Source organism: Oryctolagus cuniculus, chromosome 12 (genome assembly GCF_051225735.1).
Source record: "Oryctolagus cuniculus isolate XC-2025 breed Fujian yellow rabbit chromosome 12, ASM5122573v1, whole genome shotgun sequence".
Classification (NCBI taxonomy): domain Eukaryota; kingdom Metazoa; phylum Chordata; class Mammalia; order Lagomorpha; family Leporidae; genus Oryctolagus; species Oryctolagus cuniculus.
The window spans coordinates 25,584,016-25,610,624 of NC_142878.1; the positions used below are offsets into that span (position 1 = coordinate 25,584,016).

Consider the following 26,609-nt stretch of genomic DNA (forward strand, 5'->3'; position numbering starts at 1 on the left):
TATATCTACGTAAAGCTCCATGACAAGGAAGTTGAGTTCAGAATATCATGCTTACATTGTGATACATATGTATTCTTGCTTCACAGATCACAGCATTAAGATGTCTTTTTTTTTTCTTTGAGGTGAGATAAATATCAGCAACTTCAAAGAAAAACTAAAGATGCTGAATGTTCAAATACGGATAGTATACTTTGGATACTTATTTAAATAACATCATTTTTCATATAATAAAAAATTATTAAGGACTTCTAGGATTTTTCTATGAAAATATTCGGAGTATTGAAGAAAAATATAAATAGCAAATAATATTTAAAAGGCAAAATCAATCTCATTTTAATTGGCTTGTGTAAATGGCTTTTACTGTTGACTATGAACTCTCATTTTAAAGGCTCACTTGAGGAAGTAACCTTCTAAGAGCATCGGTCACAGGTTATAACCATGGCTTTGAGACTCCTTTGTAATAAACATTGAGCCCATCCTTGCTCTTTCTAGGAACTCCCTCTTGGTGGTCCCACCACACAGTACCCTGGTGCCAGTCCACTGGCTTCATCGTCAGTCCCTTCTGATTCAGCCTTCCCTTACTCATCCTCACTACTGTGCCTTTCCTGCCTTTTTAAGCCATAGTACCTTTTTTTATTGATCTGCTCTGTTTCTTGCTCTAAAAATGGCTTTACGACTTTTATGCAATATGTTCAGTGGCTATCATAACCTTTTCCACGGACTTCAGGGACAAGTTAGAACATGCACAATAACCTCTAAAATAACACTTCAAAAAAGAGAAGGAAATGAGGAAAGGAAAAGAAATGAAAGAAAACATTTTATACAAAGACCTTTACTTTTATAAATGTATATTAAGGTGCCTTAAAAGATACAAACACAAATAAATGTTTTATATTTGGAAACATTTCCATTGGTTATGAAAAATAAAGTTTTACATTTATAAATTTTGTGGTCCAACTACATGCATATAAGATTTAATACTATTGAGTTTATTATATAAATATGAACAATACAATCTTTTCTGATTAAAGCAGTTAATTTGAAAATTGATGAGCCATTAGAAGAGCAACAAAAACAATTTCATTCTTCTAGAAATTACAAGAACTGGTACACTAAGGCATGCTTGATTAAACCATTTTTTTCTTTCTTTGACTATCTCATGTATGTAAAAACACATTTATAGTTTTTAGTTACATAAACATCCATCAAAATGAATTTCTTGTATCTCATACCTGTATTGAGCTGATCATTGTGCTAAGGGCAAATACTGTGGCAGAATCTCTCAAAGTTGACTGACTGTCAAAGGTTCCCTGAGTATCCATCAATAACACTGCAACCTACAGGAAGTGTAAAGGACATGACTGAAATGTTATGGATCATCTTGGCTGTTAGGGTTACCACAACATAAGAACTAAGGCAAACTATTACCAATGAATACTAAATAGACAATTTCTTACATGTGCCATGAATGCCACAGGGAAGAAAAAACATTAATTAGCCACTGATTATTGTAATGATTTTCACTAGTAACCCAGCAAAATAGAACTTAATAATAGAATAATAACAAATAGTAATAGAAACAGCAGTAATGAAACAAAGTACAAATATTAGCTTCCAGATCTGCTACAGCATTCTCAAGGCTTTTGAAAAGTGGTAACTGTTGTAAATGAAAATTCAGTTTTATTTAAGAAGTTTGTCTCATACCTTTTTGCCATCAAGTTTATTGATAAGGAAAATTTCACTCCATATCTGGATTCCTGTGGTCTCTCGTTCAGACCCACCTCTCCATGAAAAGCCAGTCAGCGGTTCATTGTAATCTCCAACCCAATCAACTGATTCCTATAAATTAATAAAGTCTATGATAAGGAACTTGATATGCAATATAATTTTTTATCTATTTATTTCTTCTCTAATTTTAGTCAAAAGGAATAACATATGCACAGCTACTGCACTGATACAATAACTTCATTCATCCAAAAAATTATGATAGAGGAACAATTACTTGTCACATTTTATGCTACGTTCTGGGGACGCAAAGATTAAAATACATCATTCCAGGCCAGCGCTGTGGCTCACTTGGCTAATCCTCCGTCTGCAGTGCCGGCACCCTGGGGTTCTAGTCCCCGTCGGGGCGCCGGATTCTGTCCCGGTTGCTCCTCTTCCAGTCCAGCTCTCTGCTGTGGCCCAGGAGGGCAGCAGAGGATGGCCCAAGTGCTTGGGTCCCTGCACCCACATGGGAGAGCAGGAGGAAGCACCTGGCTCCTGGCTTTGGATCGGTGCAGCGCCAGCCTTAATGGCCACTGGGGGGTGAACCAACGGAAGGAAGACCTTTCTCTCTGTCTCTCTCTCACTGTCTCTAACACTACCTGTCAAATAAAAAAAATAAAATAAAAAAATTAAAAAAAGACATCATTCCAGACTAGAGGCAGTGCAGAGCCTAACATTCAGACTTGCTAACCATTATAATGTAGCATGTGCATGCTAAAATGGAAGTGTACATAAAACAAAAATGGAAGTATAGGAAAATGAATAATTAACTGTTGGTCAGGTAAGACTTCATAGGAGAGGCGATGTTTGAGCTAAGATTTGAAGAGTATTTAGGAATTTTCCTGGTAAGCAAACTTAAAGAAGGTACTTTGGGAAAGAACAAGGGGGAGGAGGGACACAGCCAGTACTGTGGCATAGTAGGCTAAGCCTCTGCCCGCGGCACCAGCATCCCACATGACCGCCAATTCATGTCCAGGCTGCTCTTCTTCCGATCCAGCTCTCTGCTTATGGCCTGGAAAAGCAGTGGAAGATGGCCCAAGTGCTTGGGCCCCTGCATGGAGACCCTAAAGAAGCTCCTGGCTCCTGGTTTCGGATCGGCCCAGCTCCAGCCACTGGGGCCATACGGGGAGTGAACCAGTGATGGAAACCGTTCTCTCTCTCTCTTTTTTTTTTTTAAGATTTATTTATTTGTAAGTCAGAGTTACACAGAAAGAGGAGAGGCAGAGAGAGAGAGAGAAAGTAAGTCTTCCATTCGATGGTTCACTCCCCAATTGGCCACAATGGCTGTAGCTGTGCTGATCCGAAGCCAGGAGCCAGGAGCTTCTTCCGGGTCTCCCACATGGGTGCAGGGGCCCAAAGACTTGGGCCATCTTCTACTGCTTTCCCGGGTCATAACAGAGAGCTGGATTGGAAGTGGAGCAGCTGGGTCTCGAACCGGCGCCCATATGGGATGCCGGCGCTTCAGGCCAGGGCGTTAACCTGCTACACCACAGCACCGGCCCCAGAAACCTTTCTCGCTGTCTCTCCTTCTCTCTGTCTGTAACTCGAACTCTCAAATAAATAAATAAATAAAAATTCTTACAAACAAAAAGGACGGAGTAGGAACAGGTGAGGGAGAGAGAGAAGGAGGGATAGCAAATTATGTCAGAGCATACACAAATGCTTTGGTATGAAGGTCAGAAGGTGTAACAGAGAGGACAGAGAGATGGCCAGATTCTAAGAGGCCTGTAATGTGTCTAAGGGAGTTAGATTTTTTTATCCTGCAAGTAATGGGAAGCTATGAAGAAGCAAGGTGAATTATCATCCTAGTGTGAATAGAAAAATTATGCTACAGGAAGCAAATAGTTAATTAATAAGGAAAAGAGATGACAGCTATGAAGCACCAAAGTGGGACTTTTATAAAAGTAAAAATGATGACTGTAACAGGATAGAGATTGATAAGCAAGTAAGACAAAGACTAGAAAACAGCACTTAGATTTAGCAAGTCATTGATAACCTTGGATATTAGTAGTTATACTAATTACTAAATACTAACTAAGTTATACTTAGTTAGATAATTTTTTTAGAAAAAGCTACTGGTTTCTGGAAGACTTCATTATATAGTTCTAAAGTCTAAAAATTAGTATTAACTAAAATGTGATTATAAAACTTTTTGAAGAGGCAGGCATTTGGTATAGTAGTTAAGGTACCACTTTGGATGCCCACATTGCATGTCTGAGGGCCTGGGTTCAGGTTTCAGCTCTGCTTCCAATGGAGCTTCTTGCTAATACATACTCTGAGAAGTAGCAAGCAATAGCTCAAGTACTTGGGTCAATGCCACTGATGTTAGGGACCTAGACTGAGTTCCAGTCTCTTGGCTTAGGCCTGGCCCAGGTTTAGCTATTGTGAGCATCTGGAGACTGAACAAGCAGATAGAAGAATCTTTCTCTCTCTCTTTCCAATAAATAAAAATAACAAGATTTTTAAGAATTAAATATAGGGAAAGCTTTAAAAAGAAACCACAACTGAGGCTGGCACTATGGTGCAGCAGATTAATTTCCTGGCCTGAGGCAATGGAATCCCATATTGGGTGCCGTTTCGAGACCTGGCTGCTCCACTTCTAGTCTAGCTCTCTGCTATGATCTGGGAAAGCAGTAGAAGACGGCTCAAGTCCTTGGGCCCCTGCACCCACGTGGGAGACCCAGAAGACGCTCCTGGCTCCTAGCTTCAGATCGGTGCAGCTCCAGCCAATGCAGGCAGTTGGGGAGTGAACTATTGGATGGAAGACCTCTCTCTCTCTGCCTCTCCTCTCTCTGTGTAACACTGACTTTCAAATAAATAAATAAATCTTTAAAAAAAAAAAAAAAGAAAGAAAGAAATCACAACTAAGGCAGAGAAATTTGGGAGTAGGCTACTTTAATTAACAATTCTGTATAAACTGGTATAAAAGAAAATTTTAATTAAATTTTGTCTTACTCTATGTATCATTTTAAGCCCTTACAAAAAACTCAGTTTTAGAGGCCTGCACTGTGGCGTAGCAGGTAAAGCTGCCACCTGCAGTGCCAGCATCCCATATGGGTGCCAGTTTGAGTCCTGGCTGCTCCACTTCCGATCCAGCTCTCTGCTATGGCCTGGGAAAGCAGTAGAAGATGGCCTAAGGCCTTGGGCCCCTGCACCCATGTGGGAGCCCCAGAAGAAGCTCCTGGCTCCTGGCTTCGGATCAGCACAGCTCGGCTATTGCAGCCATCTAGGGAGTGAACCAGTGGATGGAAGACCTTTCTGCCTCTTTCTCTGTATAACTCTGGCTTTCAAATAAATAAATAAATCTTAAAAAAAAATTTTTTTGGTTCTTTTATGAGTTGTTTCCTTCCTTGGCTAATACCTCATCAATTTTATTTCTTCTCATCTCTAATACATGATTTCCACTTAAGCAGAGAAACTGTGCCCACTGTTTGAGGACTATTTCCTAAGCATTCTTCTTAGTCTAGAATGCCCCCTCTTCTTCCCTCTCTTGATCCAGGTCTTGCACATCTTCAGAGTCTACCCCAAGTCCCAATACCTCTGTGAAGCTTTTTGTGATAACAGCTGCCTACACATGGATGTCCAGTCCCTGAACTACATCAGAAACATATGGATGAGCATTGACTGATGCTATTAAATACTTTACATGTCCTACTTCTGTCGCCTCAGCCAAACCACGAGATGCCTAAGTGCAAAATCTACACCCTCTTTGGTATTCACCACAATAGCACCTAGTACACTGCAGGGTATACAGCAGACAGTCAATAAATACTTCTAATTGACACAGAATTTTAAATCAGTTTAGTAAGTATGGCCTGGAAAAGACACTTGGAATATAAATATCAATGAATAAACTGAGATTATTATGAATTAATATAATAATAAAATTCTTACAACATTCAGTTAGGCCAGTGAATGAAGATTTAAGATATTTTATGAAATATAAATCTGAAAAATAATTTTGAGAGATAAGAAAAGTACTAATAGGAAACACAAAGGGTCAGAAAAATAGAAACAAACAAAACAATCCTTCAAGGTTGCTCTTGCATACCTGGTTGTACATGTATCTCAACATGAAGTCCATCAGGAAGGATTTGCCTTTTCTAAATGCTCCAGCAACAGACACAGCTACCACCTCCTTGTCCCTGACGGCCTCTGAGAGAAGGATCCGATTTAGTGCAGCTTCATCTAACTCAAAGGAGTGGTCGTCTTTGACAATGAGGACCTGCACGGGTCCTGCCTTCTTCACTGGCTCCTCCTCTTCTGAACTCCATTCACTTGTCTTTTCTGAAAATCCACCTGTTGAACAAAGCAAGCAAATGGTTCAACTAGTTATTTCAAAATGTCAATAAATGGTCATGCACCTCTCAAACATCTAACATGTAACATGGGAGCACAGTGAGTTTAGAAATATTCCATTTATGGCCGGCGCGGAGGCTTAATAGGCTAATCCTCCACCTAGCGGTGCCGGCATACCGGGTTCTAGTCCCGATCGGGGCGCCGGATTCTTTCCCGGTTGCCCCTCTTCCAGGCCAGCTCTCTGCTGTGGCCTGGGAGTGCAGTGGAGGATGGCCCAAGTGCTTGGGCCCTGCACCCCATGGGAAACCAGGAGAAGCACCTGGCTCCTGCCTTCGGATCAAGGCGGTGGGCCAGCCAGCCGTGGCGGCCATTGGAGGGTGAACCAACGGCAAAAGGAAGACCTTTCTCTCTGTCTCTCTCTCACTATCCACTCTGTCAAAAAAAAAAAAAAAAAAAAAAATTCCATTTAATGGGCTGGTACTGTGGCATAGTAGCCTGCGGCACTGGCATCTCGTATGGACACCAGTTTGGGTCCTGCCTGTTCCTCTTCTGATCCAGCTCTCTGCTATGCCCTGGGAAAGCAGTGGAAGATGGTCCAAGTGCTTGGGCTCCTGCACCTGTGTGGGAGACCCATAAGAGGCTCCTGGCTTCATACTGGCCCAGCTCTGGCCATTGTGGCCATCTAGGGAGTGAACCAGTGGATGGAAGACCTCTCTAGTTCTCCCTCTCTCTATAACTCTGACTTACATTAAAACCTTCCCCCCCCAAAAAAAAAAGAGAGAGAAATGTTCATTTTATTTTTTTTTTTATTATTTTACAGGTAGAGTTATAGACAGTGAGAGAGAGAGAGAGAGAGAAAGGTCTTCCTTCCGTTGGTTCATCCCTCAAATGCCTCAAATGGCCGCCACGGCTGGCGTTGTGCCAATCCACAGCCAGGAGCCAGGTATTTCCTCCTGGTCTCCCATGTGGGTACGGGCGCCCAAGTACTTGGGCCATCCTCCACTGCCCTCCCGGGCCACAGCAGAGAGCTGGACTGGAAGAGGAGCAACTGGGACTAGAACCCGGCACCTATATGGGATGCTGGTGCCATAGGTGTAGGATGAACTAAGTGAGACATGGTGCTGGCCCCAGAAATGTTCATTTTAAAGGGTTGGTATAGTGGTATAGCAAGTGAAGTTGCCACCTGTAATGCTAGCATCCCATATAGGCAGCAGTTCAAGTCCCACTTGTTCTATTTCTGATCCAGCTCTCTGTTAAATGGCCTAAGAAAGGCATCGGGGTATGGCCTGGATGCTTGGGTCCCTGCACCCGTGTTGGAGACCTGGAGGAAGTTCCCGGCTCCTGGCTTACCTCTGGCCCAGCCCTGCGGCCTTCTAGGGGGTGAGCCAGTGGATGGAAGATCTCTCTCTGTACAACTCTGCCTTTCAAATAAATAAACACATTTTTTAAAAAGAGAAATGTTCATGTAAGGGCAAGTATTAGCGTCATTCACACCATACCCCAGAAAGACTTAACATTTGGTCTTTCTGATCATCTGACTGTATCAAACAATTTTCTTTTCAAAACAGTCTCTAAGTGCAGAGATCTCTTTTTGCTGAGTTAGAAAGAAAATCAAAGTAAAGGACTCTACTTTTGGACCAAGGAATAAAATGGTTTCAGTACATATTTTTTCTTTACCCAAGATATAAGTTTAGTTATATACATAAAGGATACTTGCAATGTTTCTTAAAGCTGAACATAAAAGACAAATACCATATGTTCTCCTTGATCTGCATAATTGACACTTTGAGATGCAATGATTTTGATCAGCCCTTGTCTGGACTGTTGAGGAACAGTGATTTTTTTCTTTTCTTCATACTATTTGTTGAGCTCTTTACTTAGTGTAGGGTTAATCTTATGAGCACAAAGTTAACTGAAAAAATAAGAATGGGAATAGGAGAAGGAGGAGGAAGAAGGGTAGGAGTGAGGGGAGGAGGGAGGCTAGTATGGGGTGGGAAGAATCACTGTGTTCCTAAATTTGTATAAATTATATGCATGAAGTTTGTGTACCTCAAATAAAATTTTTTAAAAATCTGAACATATATGGAAGGAAATACACAGAAAGGCTTAGAATCAGTTTCTTGAGAATGCTATTAGTCATATTATAGATGAAGAAACTAAAGCCAAAGATGTAACAGCTCGTCCAAGAGAAGGGAGTGGAATTTCTGTATCAGGAGGCCTATTATAAGATGCTTTCTTGGGGGTTTTTATTTCATTCTTATAATATCCCACAAGTTTTTATTGTTTATTTTTTGGCACATGAGGAAATTAAGACTCTAATTAAGTAACTTTCCCAAGATCACACTAACCAGGAAGTGACAGATCCAAGTTCACAGATAGTTAACTGTAAAGCCAGGACTAGATCATAGGTATCTTTTTTTTAATTAATTTATTTATTAGAAAGGCCGAGTTTAAAGACAGAGGGAGGGAGAGACAGGATCTTCCATCTATTGGTTCACTCCCCAACGGCTGGAGCTTTCTGAAGCCAGGAACCAGGAGCTTATTCTAGGTCTCCCATGTGGGTGCGGGGACCCAAGTACCTGGGCCATCTTTCATTGCTTTTCCCAGGTGCACTAGCAGGGAGCTGGATCAGAAGTGGAGCAGCCAGGACTCGAACTGGCACCCATATGGGATGCTGGTGTCACAGGCAGTGACTTTACCCACTATGCCACAACACCAGCCCGTGGATAACAGGTATCTAATCTTTCATCCTAGGACTCTTTACTGTAATATTCTGCCTCTTTGGTGTAATCAAATAACTTTCAGACAACACATAAATGGGCTAATTTGCTTTCACCAAAATAATTCCTCAGATTAGATATAAGATCTAGCTTCAAATAAACCCTTTAGAAATGCTATGGACTGATATCCCCTCCCTTAAATTCATGTGTCAGGCCCTACTCCCCAGTGGGAAGGTATCTGGGATGAGGCCTTTGGGGTTTAAGTAAAGTTACATTTGGTCATGAGGGTAGAGCCTCCATGATAGGTCAGTGCCTCTGTAAGGAGATGAAGGGCCCAGAGTCTTTTCTCTCCCAAAGACGAGGACACAGCAAGAAGGCAATTGTCTGCGAACCAGGAGGAGGGCCCTCTCCAAGAGCTGAACCATGCTGGTACCCTGATCTCACTCGGCTCCCACAGCTTCATGTCGTCTATTTGATAAGTCTCAAAATTAGAGAAGAACAAGGCAATCATCTCTCCTGGCATAATTTTAAATAAGTCTTCAGATCATACACACACACACACACACATCACACTGACAACTTTATATACATTGTAGCTCAATCTCCACAAAATAATGCTACTGAAATACTACAAATCTAACATAGTTTCAGTTCCTCATTAACAGAGATAAACACACTCCAGTTCTTTCTAAACAAGAGTACAAGGCTTATGGAGACTATAGACCATTGCCTATAGTCATGAATTAGAGCTCTAATAGAAATCCAATTTAATTTTTTTCTGTATTAGTAACAAAATTTTTCAGAGCTCTATTTATCAAAGCCCCTTCTTTTCTCAAGTGGTATACCAGGATACCTTTGTTGTAAGAGTTCTATACACACATGAACCAGCTTCGAAACTCTGAATTGTAGTCTATTCATCAATATATCTATGCCAGAACCAATACTCCACTATCCTAATCAAAATAGCTTTATAAAAAGTCATTCTATAAAGAACACAAAACTCCTCTCAATCTTCTAATTATTATGTGTTGGCTGTTTTAATTCTTTACATATAAATATTAAAAGTAATATGGTAACTGAATTTCTATTAAAGTTGTATTAAATTTACACATCAATTTGGAAGGAACCAATTCTATTATGATATTAAAACTTCTCATCTATAAACATGGGCTATCTGTCCATTTATTTTTAGTATTTAATCCTCTTCAGTAAAGCTTTTACAATTTGGTATCATGGGTAAAGGTTCATTTAATTTCTTCCTAGGTACATCATAGTTTTTGTTGCTAAGTATGGTTAATTTGTTGCTGTTAATTATAGCTTCTAGTTGTTGCTTGGGTAAAGACCTGTAATTGACTTTAACATATTGGTCTAGTCTAATATTGAATTAGCTACTGCTACTATTTTCTGTAAATTTTATGTAGATACTTATGGGTTTTTTTAAAAATTTTTTTTGAAAGGTAGAGTTAGACAGTGAGAGAAAGAGAGAGAGAGAGAGAGAGAAGAGAGAGAGAGAGAGAGAGAGAGAGAGAGAGAGAAAGGTCTTCCTTTTTCCGTTGGTTCACCCCCCAAATGGCGGATACGGCAGGCTCGCTGCACCGATCCAAAACCAGGAGCCAGGTGCTTCCTCCTGGTCTCCTATGGGGGTGCAGGGCACAAGCACTTGGGCCATCTTCCACTGCACTCCCAGGCCACAGCAGAGAGCTGGACTGGAAGAGGAGCAACTGGGCCAGAATCCGGCGCCCCAACCGGGACTAGAACCCGGGGTGCTGGCGCTGTAGGCGGAAGATTTAGCCTAGTGAGCCGCAGCGCCAGCCCGATAATTGTTTTTTTAAAGGGAGAAAAGTAATTTATCAATAATGACAGTTTTAGTTCCAATTTTTCAATCCTTATTTCTTTTGTCTCTTATATCCTTTATATTATGGGACACTCAAAAAGGGAGAATAAGGGGCACATGTTCTGATTTCAGAGAGTATAACTTTCTGATTCCCTATTTGGAATTGCATTAGTTACTGTTTGGTTTGGTAAATGCACTTTATCTTATCAAATTAAAAAAGTTTTACATCTAGTGTGCTCAGAGTTGTTAGAAGTCACAAAAAGATAATTAAGTTTATCAAATATCTTTTCTGTTTCTGTTGAGATGATCATATGGTTTTTTACCTTTACTTTATCAATGTAGTGAATAATGTATCTTTGTATTTGTAATAGGAACCTTTTCCAGGGGCAATATCTTATTTACACAGTTATATTCAGTTTGTTTAAATTTTGTTGAGAAATTGCACATCTGTATTCATAAATTAGTTGAGACTAGAATTGTTTTTCCTTTTTCTTTTTGTCCTTTGCTGGTTTTATTATCAAAGTATATAAGCTTTGTAAAATGAATTAGCGGCCAGCGCCGCGGCTCACTAGGCTAATCCTCCGCCTTGCGGCGCCAGCACACCAGGTTCTAGTCCTGGTCGGGGCGCCAGATTCTGTCCCGGTTGCCCCTCTTCCAGGCCAGCTCTCTGCTGTGGCCAGGGAGTGCAGTGGAGGATGGCCCAAGTACTTGGGCCCTGCACCCCATGGGAGACCAGGATAAGTACCTGGCTCCTGCCATCGGATCAGTGCGGTGCGCCGGCCGCGGCAGCCATTGGAGGGTGAACCAACGGCAAAGGAAGACCTTTCTCTCTGTCTCTCTCTCTCACTCACTGTCCACTCTGTCAAAAAAAATTAAAAAAAAAAAAGTCATTATACACGGCTGGTGCCGTGGTCCACTAGGCTAATCCTCCACCTGCAGCACTGGCACCCCAGGTTCTAGTCCCAGTTGGGGCGCCAGTTCTGTCCCGTTTGCTCCTCTTCCAGTCCAGCTCTCTGCTGTGCCTGGGAAGGCAGTGGAGGATGGCCCAAGTGTGTGGGCCCTGCACCCACATGGGAGACCAGGAGGAAGCACCTGGCTCCTGGCTTCAGATCAGGGCAGGGCGCCGGCCATAGTGGCCATTTGGGGGGTGAACCAACGGAAGGAAGACCTTTCTCCTTGTCTCACTAACTCTGCCTGTCAAAAAAAAAAAAAAGTCATTACACACGACTGGCATTGTGGCATAGCAGTTTAAGCTGCTGCCTGCAGTGTTGGCATCCCATATGAGCACCAGTTCAAATCTCACCTGCTACACTTTTTTTTTTTTTAAAGATTATTTATTTGAAAGGCAGACAGAAAGGGAAAGAGAGGTCTTCCATTGTTTCACTCCCCAATTAGCAGGCAATGGCCGAAGCTGCACCAATCAGAAGCCAAGAGCCAAGAGCTTCTTCCTGGTCTCCCATGCGGGTGCAAGGGCCCAAGGCCTTGGGCCATCTTCTACAGCTTTCCCAGGCCATAGCAGAGAGCTGGATTAGAAGTGGAGCAGCTGGGACTTGAACCGGTGCCTAAATGGGAGTCGGTACTGCAGGTGGCAGCTTTACCTGTTACCCACAGTGCCGACCCCACCTGCTCCACTTCTGATCCAGCCCCCCGCTAATGTGTCTGGGGAAAGCAACGGAAGATGGCCCAAGTGCTTGGAAGCCCTGCACCCATGTGGAAGACCCGGAAGAAGCTCCTGGCTTTGGCCTGGCCCAGTCCCGGCTGTTCAGCCATTTGGGAAGTGAATCAGTGAACAGAAGACCTCTCTCTCTGTCTGTCTGTCTTTCTCTCTCTGTCTGTCTCTCTGTAACTCTGCCTTTCAAATAAATAAAATAGATCTTAAAAAAAAGGTCATTATACAAGAAGACTCCCAAATTCTTGGGAGATGGTGTTACGATGTAGCAAGCTGTTTGGGATGGCTGCTCCCACAGGGAGGACCAGTTCAAGTCCCAGCTCCTCCACTTCTGGCTCAGCTTTCTGCTAATGCATCTTGGAGGCAGTGGATGATGGCTCAAGTACTTGAGTCCCTGCCTCCCAAGTGGGAGACCAGGATGGAGTTCCTGGCTTCTGGCTATGGGCTGGTCTAGCCATGGCTGTTGTGGGTATTTGGGGAGTGAAGCAGGAAAGGGAAGATACCACCCTCTCTGCCCCATAGCTCTGCCTTACAAGTAGATAAAAGTAAATAAAATTTTTTAAAAGGTCACAGAAGGGCAGCATTTAGCCTAGAGGTTAAGATGCCAAATCACATGCTTTGGGTCTATTCCTGGCTCCAGCTCCTGATTCCAGCTTCCTGCCAACACAGACCCTGGGAGACAGCAGTGATGGCTCAAGTAATTGGATTCCTGCCACCCATATCGGAGACCTGATTTGAGTCCCTGGCTCCCAGCTTCAGCCCCAGCTGAGTTTTTAACTCTGAGGGTATTTGGGAAATGAACCAGTGGGTGGTTGAGCTCTCTCACTTTCTGTCTTTCTCTCTGCTTCTCAAATAAGTAACCAATAATTAAAATTAAAGTTTGTGGAAAATGGAATTAAAAGTTGTTTATTTGGGTGCAAAAAAAATTTTGAAATCTTTGCATATAAAAGGTCTTCAAAATTTCACAAAAATGCATATTATAAAAATACCATGCATTAATTTCAATTTTTTACACCAAAAAATACTTATCTTTTGAGTCAAATTTTCTGCAAACTTTCTGAAGTACCCTCACATATGAGTATAGTAGGGGAAGCCCTCTTCTAATTATTATTAGCCTTCAATATTTTGACTCTTCTCTCATAAACTTTGAATCAGCATACCATCATATTTGTACTGAAATACTGAAAATGTGACACATAAAAAACTTGCTTACAGGAAATTTCAAGCTTGAAATGCATGAAATAGTAAAAATGTTTGAAAAATTATCCTCTAGCATGAATATCAAGAAATAAGAAAAAGAATACACATGAAATAAAAAGTAAAGGGAGGGAATACAGACAAGGTTAAAAATCAATAAACTTGGCACCAGCACTGTGGCTTAGTGAGTTAAGCTGGCATTGCAGGCTCATTCCATATGAGTGCTGGTTCGAGTCTCAGCTTTGCCACTTCGGACCCATCTCCCTGCTAATGTGCCTGGGAAAGCAGCAGCAGAAGGCCCAAGTACTTGGGCCCCTGCTACCCATAAAGGAGACCCAGACGGAGAATCAGGTTCCTGGCTTCAGCTTGGCCCAGCCCCAGACACTGTGGCTATTTGGGGAGTGAACCAGTGGATGGAACATCTCTCTCTCTTTCTCTCTCTCTCTCTGCGTGCGTGTGTAACCAACCCTACCTTTAAAATAAATAAAAAAGTTTTTTTTTTTTAATCAATGAACTGGAAGTGGGTGTTTAGCATAGTGGTTAAAATGCTGCTTGGAACACCTGTGTCTTATATTGGAGTGCCTGGGGTGGAGTCCCGGCTTTGCTCCCTCCTCCAGCTTCCTGCTAATGCATATCCCGGGAGGTAGTAGATGATGGTTTAAGTGGTTGAGTTCCTGCCACCCATGTGGGAGATCCTGATAGTTTCCAGCTCCTTTCCTCAACCTACCTCAGACCCAGCTGCTGTGAGCTTCTGGGGAGTAAATCTGCAAATTAAAAGCTCACTCTCTCTCCATCTCAGCCTTTTGCAGAAATAAAATAAATAAGTAAATAATGTTTAAATGAATGAATTAGAAATAAAGACCAAAAGATTAAATTAACAATCTAAGGCTGATCAAAGAAAATCGAAAAAACTTAACACAAATTAAAAGTATTAGATACTCTTAAATCAAAGAAAACTCCAGACTGTTAGCTTTCCTGGTGAATTCTCCCAAACATTTGGCAAAATACAAAAGCAATCTCAAGCAAATGTTTCTAGTAAAAAAATATGAGGGGCCATTCTCAACTTTATAAAGCAGAACAACTCTGGTAAGGACATTATAAAAAAGGAAAACTGTAAGCTAGTATCTCTGAGGAAGATCAACTCGTATGTTGATTCATAACCATGCATTATCTAAGAAGCAGATATTATCCTTATTTAAAATAATCCTAAAATCCTTTGGAATGCCTACCGAGTTTCCTCAGCACAAAACCTCCACCACATTGAAAACAATTTGCTAACCTAAGCTTCCTTTTCACTTCCTGAGCACTGTGCAAATGCTGAAGGGGGAAGGATGAGAAACCGCTCAGCAGCAGACCTGATGAGAATCAGCACTTCACCCAACGACACAGGAGAGAACCAGCCCTGTGCACCCTTTCCTTTTCCCGTCCTGGATCTCGCCTTCAGTGTGGAGGCTGTGGGGACCCTCTCTCTCTAACTGGTGGTCTAATTCACTGGAAGTCAGCATTCGGCTACTGAATTTAGATATGTAGAAAGGGAATTGTCAACATTTTCAGATGTGGAGAACAGGGGCTGTGCTGCGGCGCGGTGGGTAGTTGCCACTGCAATGGGTACCAGTTCGTGTTCCAGCTGCTCCACTTCTGACCCAGCTGCTCATGGCCTGGGAAAAGCTGCGCAAGATGGCCCAAGTGTTTGGGCCCCTGCCACCCTTATGAGAGACCTGGATGAGGCTACTGGCTTCTGGCTTGGGCCTGGCCCAGTGCTGGCCATTGTGGCCATCTGATGAGTGTACCATCAGATAGAAGATTCATTCTCTCTCTCTCTCTCTGTCCCCCTTCCCTCACCCCTTATTTCTGACTTTCAGATAAATAAATCAATCTTAAAAAAAAAAAAGGAATGTGGGGAATAATCATTCTCATTTGCTGGACATTCTAAAAATTGACTTAAATTGCAAACTTTGCTAAAAACAGATACTCGATCTTTCCAATAAAAATTAAACCAAACAAGATGACAAAACCTGAGTACATGGAGCTGTCACAGAGAGAAGACACAGCACCTAGGAAACAGTCTCTTGGCAACTAAAGTGAAAAGGAGTACGATTTTTCCTTAAACCATTACATCTCCTTCTAACTATGGAACTTAAATGACAGAAAATATTTGTCTGAGTAGCTGAGGATAATTTCTAGAAGAATAGCAAAAGAAGCCGGCGCCGTGGCTCAATAGGCTAATCCTCCACCTTGCGGCGCCGGCACACCGGGTTCTAGTCCCGGTTGGGGCGCCGGATTCTGTCCCGGTTGCCCCTCTTCCAGGCCAGCTCTCTGCTATGGCCAGGGAGTGCAGTGGAGGATGGCCCAGGTGCTTGGGCCCTGCACCCCATGGGAGACCAGGAAAAGCACCTGGATCCTGGCTCCTGCCATCGGATCAGCGCGGTGCGCCGGCTGCAGCGGCGGCCATTGGAGGGTGAACCAACGGCAAAGGAAGACCTTTCCCTCTCTGTCTCTCTCTCACTGTCCACTCTGCCTGTCAAAAATAAAAAAAATAAAAAAAAAAAAAATAAAAAAAAAAAAAAAAAAAAAAAAGAATAGCAAAAGAGACTTTCTGGCCGGCGCTGTGGCTCACTTGGCTAATCCTCTGCCTGTGGCGCCGGCACCCCGGGTTCTAGTCCCAGTTAGGATGCCGGATTCTGTCCGGGTTGCTCCTCTTCCAGCCCAGCTCTCTGCTGTGGCCTGGGAGTGCAGTGGAGGATGGCCCAGCTGCTTGGGCCCTGCACCCCATGGGAGACCAGGAGAAGCACCTGGCTCCTGGCTTCGGATCAGCGCAGCGCTGGCCGTAGCAGCCATTTGGGGGGTGAACCAATGGAAGGAAGATCTTTCTGTCTCTCTCTCTCTCTCTCTCACTGTATAACTTTGCCTGTCAAAATCAATAAATAAAAAATTTTAAAAAAGAGACTTTCCACAGAAAGGGACAAATGGAGATGAGGAAACAAATACAAATGGTACCTCATAAAGACCAATCATATTAAGAGCAAAAGCAGAGATACAAGTTACAATTGAGTGTTTATGGAAAAATATGAGGAATCTTCAAAAAGTTCACAGGATATGCTTATTATGAAGACACTATGCATGGATTTCAGAATTTGTTGGCACCAAAACAAATATATCTGCTGTTGACAATCTCCTAAAGGGAGAGAGTTAAAGGGAATAATGTGGGTCTATAACATCAGAGCCTTGGAAGAACTAGGGAAAACATTTAACAGGCTGTTTATATTAGGTATAAAATAATTTCATAAAAATTTCAACAGATGTCTCCATCATGATAAGAGCACTGTGTATATGAATGTGTGTGTATGTGTAACTCAACAGAAAAATAAGCACCTAATAGAAAGGAAAAATACAAGCAGCCAATACATATAAGGCAAAAGTTCAGTTATTCTGCTAAGTAAAGATACACTAATTAAAAGAAGTATCTTTCTGGCTATCATAACTAATAAAAGTTTTATATATTATTTATATATTCAGTATTGGAAATGAAGAAAAATAAAAATTAGAACATACCTTTTAATGAACAATATAATTAACTACAATTTATCTTAAGGAAATTATCAGACTGTGCATATGTATTTATCAACAAAGAGATTTACAGCAGCCTTGTTTATATAATGACAAATTGGAAACAATCTATATACCTAACTGTAAGAAACTGTACATAAATCATGTCACAGCTACACTATACAAAATATGAATTCATCAGAAACTATGTTACAGAAGAATACTTAATCATAAGAAAATATGTTCACACATTTTAAATATGAAGGCAGATGGGAAGTATGTTCCCACCAAGAAAAACAAACAAATATTCAATTACAGTCACTGAAAAAAGTCCGTTTTAGAAGTACTTGGTTAATAAAGAATCGTTTCATACTTTGAGTCAGCTGCTCCGAAAATCAACGGTTACCGTTTGCACTGAATACTATCTGTGCCACGCACAGGCCTATCTCCACCATTGTAAACTATTTTCTTTATGGGAGAGTCTAGAAATATAAAGGCAATAGAAATAACAGCACTGTAATTCTTACCATGTCTTCTTAGCTGACTTCTGGCTGAGATTTTGCCATAGAAGAGTGTTCATGACATTGGTAAGACAGACTGAAGGAAAAGCCATTATTGTCTTCTAACCGACAGTAGCCATGAACCAAAGGCATGGAGCTACTCAAGTTCATGGGCTTGCACCAGATGGTCAAGGACTTGTCAAGGTATAGGATAAGGATGGTCCTAAGGCCAGTGCTGTGGTGAAGTAGACTAAGCTTCTGCCTATGGCACCGGCATCATATATGGGTACCAGCTTGTGTCCTAGCTGCTCCTTTTCTGATCCAGCTCTGTTTATGGCTTGGGAAGGCAGTAGAAGATGGCCCAAGTGCTTGGGCCCCTGCACCCACATAGGAGACATGGAGGAAGCTCCTGGCTCCTGGCTTTGGATTAGTCTGTAACTTTATCTCCCAAATAAATAAATAAAATCTTAAAAAAAAAACAACAACAACAACAACAAAAACACAGTACACTGTACTCTGTAAATAGGTAAAATTATTTTGAATCACTTTAAAAATTTAAAAATAACAAAGTGGTGGAGACAGATATAAAGGAGAATTTTTATGTAGTTAAATTAGATGGATTTAACAAATTAATGTTTTAACTTAGGATATTAAATTGTAATCCCCATGGTAACCACAAAAAAATAGGTGTAAAATATATACAAAGGGAAATGACAAGGGAATTAAAACATTGTTCTTAAAAAGTCATCCAACCTCATAAGAAGACAGTAATGAAGGAAATGAGGGCCAGTGAAACTATAAAACATATAAAAAATAAATGGCAAAATGACAGAAGTCCCTTATTACCGGTAATTACCTTACATATAAATAGATTAAACTCTAACAAAAATACATAGACAGGCAGTATGAGTCAAATAAAACATAACAAAACATGATCCAACTATATGTTGTCTACAAGAAACTGACTTTAGAATGAAAGTGAAAGGATGGAGAAAAAGTCCATACAAATAGTATCCAAAAAAGAGCAAGAGAAGCTATCCCAAAGCCATTGCTAGTAGGTATTATTCTTTTTTGTTTGGTAAATTAAACAATGTTACAAGAGACAAAGAAGGGCATTAGACTCATGGGTACTTCAAAAAGTTTAAGGAAAATGAAATTAAAAGATGCTTATTTGGGCATAAAAATTTTGATTCATGTAGTTTTTCAAAATTGCATTTTTTCATGAACTTTTTGAGGATTCCCCCATTAATAAAAGTTTTAATACAGCAAGAATCTGTAAAATTTGTTAATATCAAAATATATGAAGCAAAAAGTGACAAAATTGAAACAAGAAATAGACAGTTCTACACTAATATGTGAAGAGCTGAAAGAAGTAGATAGTTCTACTAATAGTAGTAGGAGACTGCAATACTCTGCTCTCAATAAGGGACAGATCAGCCACTCAGAAAATAGGCAAGGAACTGGGAACAACGCAGTGCACCAATTAGATTGAACAGACAAATATAGATACAACCCAACAACAAAATACACATTCAACTAAGCACACACGGAATAGTCTTCTGCATAGAATAGAAGTTAGGCCACAAATTAAGTCAATATGTTTTTCAAAATTGATAAAATACAAAGTATTTTCTTCAACCTCAATGGATGTAGTTACAAATTAGTAACAGAAAAGGAACTGTAAAAATAAAAAATTTCTACCAATTAACGAACACACTTTTAGGCAAACAATGGATAAAAAAGACAGCACAAGAGAAATTAAATACAAATCAAAACTATAATGTGATACTACAGCACACCCATTAGAATGGCTACTATTAAAAAAAGTAAAATTTAACAAGTACAGGCAAAGATTTGGAAAAGCAGGAACCTGTAGGGATGGCACTGTGGTGCAGCAGATATTAATTTGCCAGTGGCCACAGCCAGTTCAAGTCCCAGCTGCTCCACTTCCATTCCATCTCCCTGCTAGTTCCTGTGAAAGCAGCAGCACACAGCCTACATATTTAGTCCCCGCCGCCCAAGTGGAAGATCTGGATGAAGTTCTTGGCTCCAGGCTACATCCTGACCCATCCTCAGCAGTTGTGGCCTTTTGGGGAATGAAGCAGCAGATAGAAAATTTCTCTTTCTCTCTGTCATCTCGCCTTTCAAATAAAATAAATCTTAAAAAATTAGAACCTGTATACACTGTTGGTAAGAATATAAATGATACAGCTGTTGTGGAAAACAGAATGGCAGTTCCTCAAAAAAATTTTAAGAAGTTACTGTATGATCCAGCAATGCCACTTCTGGATGCACAATCAAAAGGCTAGGAGTAGAGTCTCAAACAGACATTCACAATAGCTAAAATGTGGAAAAACCTGCGTCTATGGAAAGACAAATGGATACTCAAAACATGGTATATACAATGAGATGTTATTCAGCCTTAAGAAGGGAGGAAATCATGACACATGTGACAACACAGATAAACTCTGAGTATGCTAAGTGAAAGAAGCCAGAAACAAAAAGACAGATGACATAATAGAGTCATGCTACTTACACAAGATACCTAGTCAAAACCACAGAGACAGAAAGTAGAATGAAAACTGCTAGGCATGAGGCTATGAAGGGAGAGGAGTGACGGAAAGGTATTATTTAGTAGGTATACAGTATGAGTTTTACAAAATGAAGAATACTGGAAATGGATGGTGGTAATAGTTGCATAACAATACCAGTGTGCTTAATATCACTGAACAGTAAATTTAAAAATTGTTAAGATGATAAAATTTATGTTATATGTATTTTATTACAATCAGAAAATTTTTTTAAAATAAAGTATAAAAAATTAAAACCAGATATTAACATAAGGAAAACTGAGATAGAGGAATACCTCTTAAAATGCAAAAATACAAGCCATGAAGGAAAATACTGACCAAATCAACTGTATGTAAACCTATTTTTATTAAAATACACCATAAAGAGTCATGTCACAAAGTGACGAAAAAGATCTGTAAGACAAATAATCAACAACGGATTCATATCCAAAACATGTAAAATATTTGCACAAAGTAAGAACAAGTTAACCTAACAAAAAATGGACAAGGAAGGGCCAGTGTTGTGGTGTAGTAAGTTAACCCTCCACCTGTGGTGGTGCCTGGCATCTATATTGGTGCTGGTTCGTGTTCTGGCTGCTCCTCTTCTCATTCAGTTCTCTGCTAACAGTCTGGCAAGGCAGTGGAAGGTGACCCAAGTGCTTAGGCTCCTTTACCCATGTGGGAGACCCAGAAAAAGCTCCTGGCTTTGGATAGGCCCAGCACTGGCTGTTACAGCCATTTGGGGAGTGAACCAGTAGATGAAAGACCTCTCTCTCCCTCTCTCTGTAACTCTGCCTCTCAAATAAATAAACCATTAAAAAAATGGACAAAGGGAAAATAAACAGCCAATAAATATATGAAAACATACTCAGTCCTCAATGGTAATTGGTAAAATACAGACTAAAACCACAAAGAAATATCATAATAATTATGATACTTGTTATTTATAATACCAAGTATAGGTGAGAATACGTAGCAAAAAAAGATTTCATGGAAAAAAGCAAACTCTACATTTATTTACTTATTTATAGTAAAATCTAAAAATTGATCAAGGGATGGAGTGGACATTTGACTTAGCAGTTAAGCTGCTGGCTAAGATATCCATATAACATATTAGAGAGCCTAGGTTCCATCCCGGACTCTGCTTCCTGACTCCAGCTTCCTGTAATGCATGCAGACTTTGGGAGACAGCAGTGATGGCTCAAATACTTGGGTCCCTGCCACTCATGTGGGAGACCTGGATTGAGTTCCTAGCTCTCAGCTTCAGCCCAATTCCAGCCATCGAGGGAATCTGAGAAGTACACCAGCAGATGCATATTGTCTCTAATAATTTTTTTTAAATTAATGAAGGGAACAAAAACCCCAATTTATGAAAGTGTTTACTTTTGGATGGCATTAAGGAGACACTGTCATTAAGAAGTGTACACAAACAGTGAGAAAATATTGATAAAGTTATATTTCTTCAGCTGGTGGGGAAAAACAGGTACTCATTACTATTTATTTTAACTGAACATTTTATGTTTTGTATGTTCTTTTATACACAGATAGGTTTTGTTACAATCGTTATTCTATTTTTGAGCAACTTCAACTGACACAAACAAATAAACATCAAACAAAACAGCACCCACTTCTGGTTTGTTTCTGGTAGTACTTAAGCTCTCACCCAGTACTGAAAGACTGCTTTCTGGGCTCCTGTTTCTGATACTCATCTGTCCCCTCTTATTTTCCACATTAGCACATTCTTTGCCTACTTTTCCAGTCCAAGGCTCTCATCAAATATATAGAGCACTGATTTCTTATACCAGTCTAGTGCTGGCAGGTAGGTTTCCTGTGGTGTCTTTCTGCATACTATTTATTATTCCAGGTCCTTGTCATCACACGGACTATGGAAGCAAAAAACCCTGAATGTATTATTTTTAAAAAGTTTGTTTGCTGGAGAGAGAGAGAGAGAGAGAGAGAGAGAATCAATATGTGTGTGTGGGGGGGGAGGGCAGTGGCTAAGAAAGAGTACTCCCATCTGCTAGGTCACTCTCCAAATGCTCATAACCACAGGGTCTAGGACAGGCTGAAGCCAGCAGCCTAAGAATTCAATCCAGGTCTCCCACGTGAGTGGCAGGAATCCAACCACTTCAGCCATCACTACTTCCAGAGTCTACAGCCGCAGGAAGCTGGAATCAGTAGCCAGAGGCAGGTACCAAACCCAGGAATTCTGATACAAGGTTCTGGCATCTTAACTGGGGTCCCAACAACTAGGCCCAGTGCCTGCTCCACCACCCAGAACTTAAGTCCTGGATCTAAAACTAAGAATTTATGGTTCCTCTGGCCAAGTTACCGGTGCTCTCCAAATCTCAAGTAACTTACATATTAAAATCAGAACAGCAATGCCTGCCTTTAAGAGCTATTAAATACTTCAGTTTACTCAAACTTCATGTTGGGTGCAGATTTAGGTGCGAGTGGTGGGAATCTCAAGTGTATGCATAGACCTACTTCCCAGTGATCTCTCTTGGAATGAGCTTCAGATGCCATCCCCAACCCTGCTGGTCAGCAGAGATGCTTTTCAGATTCTGGTTTCTATGGTTCATACAAGACCTAACAGGTGCCTGCCCACTCAGATAAAAATAATCCTGTTGTATGGTCCTACAGAGTCTGTATTGGATTTTTAGCTCTCCTGTACAGATTTTTCAAATGTCTTTCTTGCCCTTTTCTTGGGAACATTGTATTTTCCAACTCTGGACTATCTACCTTGATTCTCTGCCTTTTTCTTTCAAACATGTCTGAAAACTATTTACTTAGCTAGATGATAATAAGCTCAGTTCAATGCTTTCTTTTTCAAGCTGTCACCAGAAAGTTTTCTTATAAGAGATCTCTGGCTTCTATGTTTCCTTGTTATCTTCACACATCTGCCCATTTCTCTTAGAAAAACAATCTACAGCATCATGTTTTACAAAATAAATTGGGGAAAAAAGTCTCAGGTTCTTTTTTTTTTTTAAAGATTATTTTATTTATTTGAAAGACAGAGTTACAGAGAGAGGTAGAGACAGAGAGAGAGGTCTTCCATCCGCTGGTTCACTCCCCAGATGGCCGCAACAGCCGGAGCTGTACCTATCTGAAGCCAGGAGCCAGGAGCTTCCTCCAAGTCTCCCACGTGGGTGCAGAGGGAGGCCCAAGGACTGGGGCCATCTTCCATTGCTTTCCCAGGCCATAGCAGAGAGCTCAACTGGAAGTGGAGCAGCCAGGTCTCAAAACAGTGCCCATATGGGACGCTAGCACCGCAGACTGGGGCTTTACCCACTAGGCCACAGTGCTGGCCCCCAGTATCAGGTTCTAGTCTTACTCTTCTAACTTGCTAAGTATATGACCTTCATCAAGTCATTTAACCTACATGAGACTTAGTTTTTTCATCTGCAAAATAAGGGCTAATATGTCCTAACATATAAAATTGATTAAAAAGCTCAAAACCAAATATCATCATGTAAGTGAATGTGACTTTAAAACCTCAGTTTTATACACTACGAAAAGATCTATTCAATGAAAAGGTATTCTCAGTAGACCTGAAGATAGAAGATTTTGAAGTCAAATTGCCAGAGATGACAACCTGGCTCTACCATTTACTAGCTCTACCTTCTAACAGATAGAATGGCAATGACAGTATCTGTCTAACATGACATTAACTCTAGGATGTTAGTTACCATTGCTCTCATTAAACACCTATTATGTGTTAGCCTTTATACCAGGTGCCAAGAACAAAACAAAATACAGACAGACATGGCTAACGTCTTTGCCAAAATTTCTCTCTTATTTCATATGCTACATTTCCTATGTCATTCATGTCACACATAAGTACAGTGAGGGAAAAAATCTTAATAAACTGTTTCCATAAAACATCAAGATAAAACTCTCCAATTCCACTATTTCTTTGCTGTGAATATTTCCAGTGAACACATAGTGACTCTGGTATTTCTTTTCCTCATCTATCATATGAGTTGAAACTCTCCTGATGATTTTTCGGTAAACTCTCTGGGATATGTTCTTATCAAACACACTGAATCTAAGATGTGCTCCTAAGAGTAACATCCAAATACCATCTGCTTCTCAATCATTTAAAATGCTAATTAAAAGACAGATTCCTGGGCCATGTTTCAGATCTATTGATCCAAAAGCTCTGGTTGGAAGATGTAGGAATCTGCATTTCTGATAAAGTCCTTGTTTGATTTTTTTAAATGCAAATCCCATCTGAGAATCATTCCCAAGAGGCAAAGAAAAAAAAATCTCCATTACATAAGGAATCTGTGATCAAATACTGAAGAATAGTGAAGCAAAGCATCAGCAGAGAGAAATGTTTTAATGCTCACAATAAATTTTCACGTCTGTCTCTTAACAGGGTGGAGTCAACAATCTACCAAGACCCAGACCCAGACCCAAACTGACTTGAACAGACACCTTAACTGTGAGTGTTCCAGAAACTCCTATTCCAGAGGCCAAGGGAAGGGGTACAAGGGGGTTACACTGAAAACGCTTACCCAGATTCCAGAAGCAAGGTAAACGGTGTTACTGCAATAGTGGTGCCTACTAAAACTGGGTTCCATGACTTCAGAAACCGAAACTGCTTTCTCTTAAATTAGACCAACAACAGACCTCCCTGCCTTGCTCTCCATACCTACCAGAAACCTTAGGTAACTGCCTCCTGGGCGGTCAAGTTGACCACGTGACCGAAAGAAGCAAGGAGATGGACAGTCTTGGGATAAAAGGAAACTGAACTATAACCAGTTAGAATGGGCACGTCTGCCTGAGGCAGGCAGACAGTAATGATAAGACAGGCCACTGAGCCACGGAGGAGAATCAAGCCGCTCTGAACTCCTGGTAGGTGTGAACTTTGAAATGACAATTCAAAGCCCACGAGCGGAAATATGTCCTACCCACCAAGCTTAGGGGCCTGAGATCTACTGTGGTTTGGGTTACAAAATGCCTTCTAAAGCTTAAGTTCCTAAAACGCTGGGGAGTTTAGCACTGTGCTACTAGAAATTCGGAGCCCAAGGCGGAAACGCCGCCCAACCTGCCCACACCAGGCCTGGAGCGAGGCGGGCGGGGCCGCGCGCTCTCCCGCATCGCTGCGCGTGCTCCTCCACTGCGCGAGCGCCGCCCACCCACTCGCGGCGCGGACCCACTGGGCCTCTCCTTCCCCCTCCCCTCGGCCTGGTGCTGAATCATGAGCCCAGTGTCTCAAAAGGTAAAACCAAAAGAACAAAGCCTCCCTTGAGCTGGCCTGAATGGGGTAGCAGGTCGGGGCGGGGCCGAAGAATGGAAATCACAACTTTGCTCCTTTTCTTCCCAAATTCCCCCTCCGCGGCACCCCCGCACACCTGACCCCCAAATTAAAACGAGGACTGCAGTGCTCGGGGACTCCCAAGAGAGTGCCGCTGCTGCCGGAGCCGCTGCGGTCTGCAATGCTGGGCCGACCCGGCGCGCTGCCCCTCATTGTTCCAGCCCGCTGCCTGCCCGCCGGCGGGCGAGCTCGCAGCTCCTGCGCAAAGGGGGCTGGGTGCCACCCGCTCCAGACCTCCGACCCCGTCCCCTCTCCGCCGTGGAATCACAAGCCCCCCGCCCACCCTCATCCCCACCCTTCCAACCTGTCGCCAAGGCCGGATCCACAAGTCCCAGAGGCGCCCCGTGGGTGCTGTCCAAATGCTGGGAGGAGGCGGGCGGGGGTGGGGAGCGGCAGCCTGGGCCCGGCCTGCGCCGAGCAGCTGCCCTCGCCCAACAGCGGAGCCCAGCGACGCGGGCGCCGCTCAGCCATGGTTCCCGGGCCCTGCAGCAGCGGGCACGGGAGCGACCCCACGCCCAGCCCCGGGCATCCGCCGTGGGCGGCCCCTGGCCCTGCCCGTCTCCCGCGCAGGCTACCGAGTTACCCTTTGCCACTCACCCCAACTGTTCCGGTCCCTGCGGCTCTGGGCCATGGTGGTCCGGGGACTGCGCTCGCTTGCTGTGTCCTCCGGCCGCAGGGTGCCCGCGCCGGGCGGAGTTCGCTGGGGCTCTGAGGAGGTTGCTGTGGCGCTGGTGGGAAGGAGCGGGGAGGGAAAGGGAGGAGAAAGCGGATGAAACGAGCTCAGCATCACAAGCCTGGGTTCACACAAATACCAGCGTCACACCCTCCCCACCTCAGCCCACCCCCAGCGCGCGAAGACAGTGACAGACGACGACGTACTGCAACATTTTCAAAGGAAAACATAGACAAATCGACAGCACACCCTCGCATACACTCTCTCAAAAAATTTGACAGCATTATCTGGTCCCAGAAACATACAAACCAACATTCCGCATTCTGCAGGTTCCAGTGCCTGCTTCCCAAAACAGTTACACATTAAGACAAACAGGCTAGCAACGCTGATATTGCCACGTAGTGAACATTTCCTGCATTTATCTACCAGGCACCCATTTTCTTTTTCTTTTTTTCCATTTTAAACCCATGTTGGTAAAGAGGTTATCATGTATTTTGGTATATGTATACCA

At 42.1% G+C, this 26,609-nt stretch overlaps 1 protein-coding gene across 7 annotated transcripts in view; it reads right to left on the bottom strand.

Annotated features, from left to right (window-relative positions):
- ATL1 (atlastin GTPase 1) overlaps nt 1-26,609 on the bottom strand; it is a 79,204-nt gene that overhangs the window by 40,721 nt on the left and 11,874 nt on the right. For 5 of the 7 annotated variants that reach the window (XM_070053675.2, XM_017348282.4, XM_089309725.1 and 2 more), the window contains 4 exons: nt 26,023-26,153; nt 5,819-6,066; nt 1,705-1,839; nt 1,233-1,337 (listed from right to left, as the gene is read on the bottom strand). In XM_070053675.2, the coding sequence (XP_069909776.1) occupies nt 1,233-1,337; nt 1,705-1,839; nt 5,819-6,066; nt 26,023-26,056 (522 nt within the window). In that variant the 5' untranslated portion in view covers nt 26,057-26,153. Of the gene's footprint in view, nt 1-1,232; nt 1,338-1,704; nt 1,840-5,818; nt 6,067-25,729; nt 25,753-26,022; nt 26,154-26,609 lie in introns of those variants that run through there. The other 2 variants (XM_089309726.1, XM_089309727.1) reach the window with 1 other exon arrangement.